The sequence below is a fragment of the Chrysochloris asiatica genome, unplaced genomic scaffold (assembly GCF_000296735.1).
Source record: "Chrysochloris asiatica unplaced genomic scaffold, ChrAsi1.0 scaffold00355, whole genome shotgun sequence".
Classification (NCBI taxonomy): domain Eukaryota; kingdom Metazoa; phylum Chordata; class Mammalia; order Afrosoricida; family Chrysochloridae; genus Chrysochloris; species Chrysochloris asiatica.
The window spans coordinates 320,483-328,204 of record NW_006408873.1 but is presented as its reverse complement, the minus strand read 5'-3'; the positions used below and the strand labels follow the sequence as shown (position 1 = coordinate 328,204).

General features: G+C 35.7%; 1 protein-coding gene across 1 annotated transcript in view; it reads left to right on the top strand.

Annotated features, from left to right (window-relative positions):
- ELOVL7 (ELOVL fatty acid elongase 7) overlaps positions 1–7,391 on the top strand; it is a 46,657-nt gene extending 39,266 nt beyond the window's left edge. The window contains exons 6-7 of the mRNA XM_006876133.1: positions 3,507–3,643; positions 7,108–7,391. Coding sequence (XP_006876195.1) covers positions 3,507–3,643; positions 7,108–7,317 — 347 coding nt within the window. The 3' untranslated portion in view covers positions 7,318–7,391. The remainder of the gene's footprint in view (positions 1–3,506; positions 3,644–7,107) is intronic.
- Positions 7,392–7,722: the final 331 nt, after the last annotated feature.

The window sequence follows — 7,722 nt, the reverse complement described above, 5'->3', positions numbered from 1 at the left end:
AGGATTTACACCCTCGGAAACCCTGTACAGGGTCGCTATGGGTCGGAACCGACTCGACGGCACTTAACAACAACAACAACAACCTTGATTTTGATAGTTTATTTGATCCGTTTACTAAACATTCTTAACTATACATGCACATTGTTAAATTCCTTTTCATACAACAGGAGATAGGGGTGGGTCACTCAGCAAGGTAAGCACAGGCTTACTTGTGCTTGCTTACTAATCTGTGAAGTTGTTTACTGCAGATTAGTAAACAGGTCCATGTTTACCTTGCTTCTTGGGTAATCCGACACTGCTGGGAGAGTTGTCTCAGTGAGACAGGCGCTGAGATATAGTCTCTTAATCGGGCAAAATGGATTTTCTGTTTGTACAGATTTGTGAGACAAATGGGCTTTAGAGGTATTTGCCTATTCCCTCTGTTTAAACAGCTTGAATCCTAAACTATCATAAATAGACAGCTATTCTATTTTTAAATGACCCCAGAAAAGGTGTTTTCACACCCTTATAATTTATTTATTCAAGTTTCTTTTGGAAAGGAAGGCTAATCCAGATGTAAATGATAAAATCTGGGAACTTGCTAATAAGCTTCATTAAGTCTGTTTCTTCAGACTTGAAATTTGTGATACTTAAAGAACTAGCTAAAATGTGAGTTACTGTATTCAGGAAGAATGCATAGCTTTAGCATATATGAGGTTGTGAGAGAATGTTTAAACTACTTGGTAGTATTTGTTTAAAATAGCTAACTTTAAGTATCAGGGATGAAATCATGAAATATCTCAGGTTGCCACAATTAGGAATAATTATTCAAAGTAATTAGTTTCCATTGTATAAAATTTCTGACATGTGCTCTTAGAAAACTATACTAGAAGTAGTATTTTGATTTAAACTTTCTATATTCATAGGGTTTATTAATTCTGCCCTTCCTTTACCATAATTACTCCAAATTTGTAAAGTTTTGCAACATTTCTGAAATTAGAGAATACTTGAATTTAAAAAGCCAGACTACTTTGGAGAAAGTTTAAAATTCCTGGTTAACATTACTAGGTGAATCAGGCTGTCTCTAAAGAATACAGGTGATTCTAGATCCTGTTAGGAGAAAGACCATCAGGAAGGGGCTTCTATCAGTGTAAATATTTTTAACCATCAACTTAAGACTCCTGGTGTGGTACTGTAGGACAAGCACTGGACTGCTAACCGCAAGGCCAGTGGTTTAAACCCACCATCTGCTCCTTAGAAACCCTACACATGGTCTCTATGAGTCAGAACCTACTCTGCGGCACTTAACAACAAGAACCCTGACCCCCCTTCCATTGTTTTGCTGGTATAACTAATGACAATCAAATGGCCTTTTCTTATATTGTTCAATGTGCTTTACTTCTGTTTTAAATTGAACGTGATCATTAAGAGATGGAATGAAATTTTAGAAAAGGAAAACCAAGATGTTGCTAAATATAGTCCAGTTGGTTCCGACTCAGAGTGAACTTGATAAATGAAAGCAAGAAATAATGATGGTTATTATTGTATGGGCTCATTTTCTGGCACTACATCTGACAGTGTTTCTCTGCTATTCATAAGGTTTTCAGTGACTAAATATTCTGAAGTAGTTCGTCACTCCTTCTTCCTAGTCTGTCTTTGTCTGGAAGCTCATCTAAAACCTGTCCACTATGGATGACCCTGCTGGTATTTAAAGTACTGGTGGCATAGCTTCCAGAATTGATGAATTTGAGTTATGGTGTTGGAGGAGAATATTGAAAGTGCCACAGGCTGCCAAAAGAACAAACAGATCTGTGGTGGAAGAAGTACAGCTAGAGTGCTCCTTGGAAGCCAGGATGGCCAAACTTCGTCCCTCATACTTTGGACATATTATCAGGAGGGATTTGTTGCTGGAGACAGGGTATCATGTTTAGTAAAGCGGAGGGTCAGAAAAAAAAAAGGAAGATCCCCAATTAGACGGACTGGCACAGTGGCAGCAGTAATGGGCTCAGGTGTAGCAATGACTGTGAGGTTGGCCCAGGACCAGGCAGTGTTTCTTTCTGTTGTGCATATGTGTTGATTTGATGGCACCTAACGACAACAACAATAGATATTCATTTTAGGAAAACAATTATTGTTAAAGACAAACTTAGTATAGATTACTAAATTAATTGGTATTTATTTTAGGAAGTATATGTTATATATTAATAGATACTTATTTTAGGAAAATTATTGTTAAAGACAAACTTAGTATAGATTATTAAATTAATTGGTATTTATTTTAGGAAGTACATGTTACATATTAATAGGTATTTATTTTAGGAAAACAATAATTGTTTAAAGCAATTTAGTATAGATTATTAATAAAAGTCAATGGCTTGCTACCAAAAATTGTGACATTTTTTGGTAAGACATTTATTGAAAATTACCAAGAATGGAAAAAGTTAATTTGATTTCACAAAGAAGACATGCACAAAAAATATTCTTAGCAGTTTTATTCATAATAACCCAAATTAGAAACAACCTGTATATAGTTCAAGAAAATCAAAATGCTATAATACTACACAGCAACGAACCTTAGTAGCATAGAGAAAATATACAAGGGCAGCAGTTCAAATCTACCAGTAACTTCGACGGAGAAAGATGAGACTTTCTGCTCCTGTAAAGATTTACAACCTTGACACCCTATACATGGTCACAACCACTACACAGAAGTAAAAAGAACAAACTACTGATATACATACCAACATAGATGAATCTCAGAAAGTTTATATTGACTGGAAGTATTGTTATTGTGAAGTGCTGTCAAGTCGGTTTCGACCCTTAGTGACCCTGTACAGGGTTTCCGAGGAGCAGCTGGTGAACTTGAACTGCCAACCTTGCAGTTCAAACGGTTTCGCAGTCTGGCGCGTTAATCCACAGTGCCACACCAGGACTCCTTGACTGAAAGTAGGTAGGCACAAAGGAGTGTATTTTGTATAATTCTATTTATGTGAACTTCAATAACAGGCAAGACTATAGTTGATAAAAGCTAGAATAAATATAACCTTAGAAGGGATATGTGTTTGGTAGGGGCATTAGGGTACCTTATGTGGTTTTAAATGTTTTATATTTTGATATTGATGTTGTCACCTAGCTATACACTTGAAATGAAGGGACTTTCTATACTTTATGTATCTGAACTCTGGATCAAAAACAAATACACTTAGTATTATCAAGCAATAGACCATAGTTAAAAGATGACTCAACTTAGTTTTTTAAAAGGAAACCCAAATCAAAAGGCCATCTTTAAATATAATCAAACAGACATGCTAATTTATTTTCTAAGATTTGTGTCATCTTTTACTAAATGATGGTATTAACCAGCTCATTCTAATTTGATCACTTTTTTTTAAAACAGGTTTTATATTTTATATCTGTTTTTCCCCACTAATATTCAAGATATAATTATACTAAAATCTCATATCAGACAGAAATATATCTTATTTTAAGAAACAATGTCCTCATTTTATAATAATTTTATTTTCCAGGGGGTTTGGGGACATTCCATGCCTTTCTAAATACAGCTGTGCATGTGGTCATGTATTCCTACTATGGACTGTGTGCATTGGGACCAGCCTACCAGAAGTATTTATGGTGGAAAAAATATTTGACGTCATTACAACTTGTAAGTAATTCATTTTCTCTAAGAGCAGATTAGAAGCTAAACTAGAGTCACTTGTTTTAGGTATGGATTAGGACTTTATTGTAGAAGAAAGTTTGCAAAAATAACAAGGGTTATAAAGTGTCTGTGGCGTATTATCATTATTCTTTCTGTGTTCTTTGAACTTTGTCAGGAACTTTACTGAAAATAATGAAGCCAAGAGATTCAGACAGTAAAACCAGCATAAATCTCTTTATACCAAAATTTTCCTACTTTATATTTTTATACCAAGTAAATGTAAATTCATTCATAAATGTAAATGTATTCATTGAGATTCAATATAATCTCAAAATTATATGACCCTCAATTGTACAATACACAATTAGAAGTTAGACTTTTCATATTCAAGATCTAAATAGTCTTGAGAGAAGGTTTCAAAAAGTTCATGGAATAATGAAAAAATAGTGGTATGTTTCCATGAAGTTTTTGAAACATCCTCATATGAGACATCCTGGATGCTACCCTTTCTAATCCTAACATTTATAAGTCTGTCTTTCCTCCAACTAGTCAAAAGTATTGTGACAATGAAAAATAAGGCTAGACCAATGTATGATTTATGCAAATTTCATACTACCTTCAAGTAACCAATGTTAGAAAAACCAGATTCTCTCCGTTTAGACCCAAAAATACCTTCCAAACATTAATCCTAAAAATATATGACATCATTTTTTTTCTTGAAGAGTGACTGTAGTTTGTGATGAAATGGTGATAAATTGGTGCTGTATTCTAGCAATAACATCAATGAAAAAGTCTGGATTTGAATATAGATGGCCTATTGAGCCTTAATTTTTATTAAAATCCTATAACATGATAAAGGAATTTCAGCACATTCATACAGCATTTCTCCCACATGACAGATTAAAATTTCAGTGTATCAGGATACTAAATCAAGATCAGAATGTGTCCATGAAAAAGTTTTAATTGTATTCAAAATTGACAACAGCCTAAATGACTTGCTTGTAGTTAAGTTCCGTGGAATCGATGCTGACTCATACTGACTTAGAGTGCCACACCAAAAGTAAATAATCAAATAAGTCATTTAAATTCTTATGCTTGAATTATATGGAGCTGGTAGCGTAGTGGTTACGAACCGGGCTGTGAACCACAAGGTCAGCAGTTCAAAACTACCAACTGTTCTGCGGGAGAAAGATGAGGCTTTCTTCTCCCGTAAAGATTTACAGTCTCAGAAACCCTGTACAGGGTCGCTATGAGTCGGAACCGACTCCACGGCATACCACCACCACCACCACCATATGGCACTATAGGATAAGCACTAGATGATTAACTAAAATGTTGGTGGTTCAAACCCACCACATGCTCCTTGGAAACCCTATTCAGGATCACTATGAATTGGAACTGACTTGACAGCAGTTAACAACATGAAAATTATTTGAACTGGATTTCTTTTTAAATATTTATTTTCTGAGCATAAAGCTATAAGCTCATTTTAGAGAAAGTAGAACATAAATCAACATAATTTCAGGACCTGGGCAAAATCATTGCTAACATTTTTATATTGTTCTTTTCCAACTTTCCCCTAAATGCATATATGTACATATCCTTCATATGATTTGCATTATACTGAATATACAATTTTATATTGGGCCTTTTTAAGTTAATGTACTCTTAAATGTTATAAAACTTTTTAAAAATAGTTACCTAGAGAAAATGGAGAGACAGTTGTTGGCTATTTTAAATGTGTCAATTGTACACAGACACACATGCATGAAATATTGAAAATGTGGGTTAGTCTATCTGTGTTCATTTGCAAAATGAGAGGAATAAGTGTAGCTACGACTACACACATACATGGAGTCCTGGTGTGGCACTGTAGGATAAGCACTGCACTGCTACCCACAAGGTCATCAGTTCAAACCCACGAGCTGTACCTCACAAACCTTATATAGGGTTGCTATGAGTTGGAACCGACTCCTTGGAACCTAACAACAACAACTACACATACATACACAAAACAGCTGTTATTGGGTTGATTCTGAATCGTGTTGACTTCATAAGAGTCAGAGTAGAATTGTGCGCCTTAGGGGTTTCACTGGCTGTTTTTCCAAAGAAGATCAAAAAACCTCTGGATCAATTCAAGCCTGCAAACTTTTGGTTTGCAATCAAGCGTATAATCATTTTCACCACCCAGGAACTACTAGGTCCTAAAAATGCATTGCGGCAATGCAAAGAGCATTGCTGATAATGGTAAAATGGTGATTAAATGAACTATGTAAAAATCTTACAGTTATCACCAGATGGATTATATGTTAATTGCTGTTTATCTCCTTATAGATTTTTATTTTTCCAAAATTTCCACAGAACACATATAGCCTTTTAATCAAGATTTTTAAAATATCCAAAACATTCCTGAACATTAGCCTAGAAAGTGTCCCTGTTTGGACCATGTAGAATGCTCTGGCACACAGAGCTCTTGAGCATTACTGGAAAAGTCGCCAGTGTGCCCTCTCCTTTCAGACTGGTACCATTGGCAGATAGGGCATATTTCTATCAATGGTGGGAGAACAAGAACAGATGTGAAGACTTTGAGATGCTTTGGCTAGAGGGTCTCTAATTAGTGTCATCAGTTTCCAAAAACTGAAATGTCTGGTCTAACAGCAAGACAGAAGATTTGAAGTCAAAGCCAAAATCAGGCTGTAGGACTATACATCTCATGACAGTTAAGACTCAGGTCAGAGACTTCCAAAGGAAGTCTGCTCTGATGGATCTCTGAGTAGTAAAGGGCTGCTCTGCACTAGAGCCATATCTAAGTCCTGGCATCACTTGAAAGAACACCACTGAGTAACTTCTATTAACCAGTGCCATGCCCATTGCCAGCTATGAGAGATCTTTCAGCAACTTAAAATTAATACTTTCACATTTGAGTATCTCCATGGGTCAAGGTAGACTGCGTAAGTGTAGAAAGATTAGGAAAATAAATGGCTTTCAGCCCATCATAGGCCAGTTCTCATCACTACAATCATGAAAAGTACAGCTTTCATTTTCATAGTGTATTACATAAAAGATGAACGAGCATGGCTTGTGTTTTTGTGCTAATCATCTGGTAAAGTTATCTAAAAGATGGTATCAGATGTTTGGACAGGGCACAATTTCAGTCTTGCCATAGGCACTATTTCTGTAGAAATTCCTCTGCTCTGCACAGTTCCAGGGAACGTGTATCTAGAGCTCCCTGGAGTTGTACACTTTGGCAGGTCTGAGTAGTGTTGCCAAACTCCCATCTGAATGTTGACACTATCCCACCCACTGTCATCCCCGGGAGGCTAGATTTAAAGACAAACTTAGCTACACAGCACTAGCCCAGATAAGGTTGCAGAGTGCTTACATATAAATAAGCAAAGAGTGCATTAAGTAATTGTTACATTGTGACTCTTTATATCTGCACAACTTATGTTCTGTCTTTCACCTTTTAGGTCCAGTTTATTATTGCCATCATCCACATAGGCCAGTTCTTTTTCATGGAGGATTGCAAGTACCAGTTTCCAGTCTTTCTGTATATCATTATGAGCTACGGGTGCATCTTTTTGCTTCTGTTTCTCCATTTCTGGTACCGTGCTTACACCAAAGGTCAAAGGCTGCCTAAAACTGTGAAAAATGGAATCTACACAAAAAAAGATCACTGAAATACAAGCACAACATCTGTGAATCTCTGCTTGAGACTGAGATCTTATCTTCCTTGACAATCAACCAATATATATATTATGGGGTGGTCTAAAACCATTTATGATTTGAGGGTGCCTGCAGCAAACTACTAATATGCGTATTTAAGTATTTAACCAACATAAGAATCCTTTAGACTATTGACAACATGAAAAAATGACAATATAATACAACAGACAACACATTTTTCCCTCTGAAACTAGAGTATTTTTTATTAACAAATTTACCTCTTTGCAGACATATACAAAGTTAATTGCAAAATAGTTGTAGAAAAATGTTCATTATCCCATCAGAACAAATCACCTTGTTTGCAAACTAATAATTTAACCTTTGTGACAAGTATATCATGTGCTAAATGAAAGGCTTGT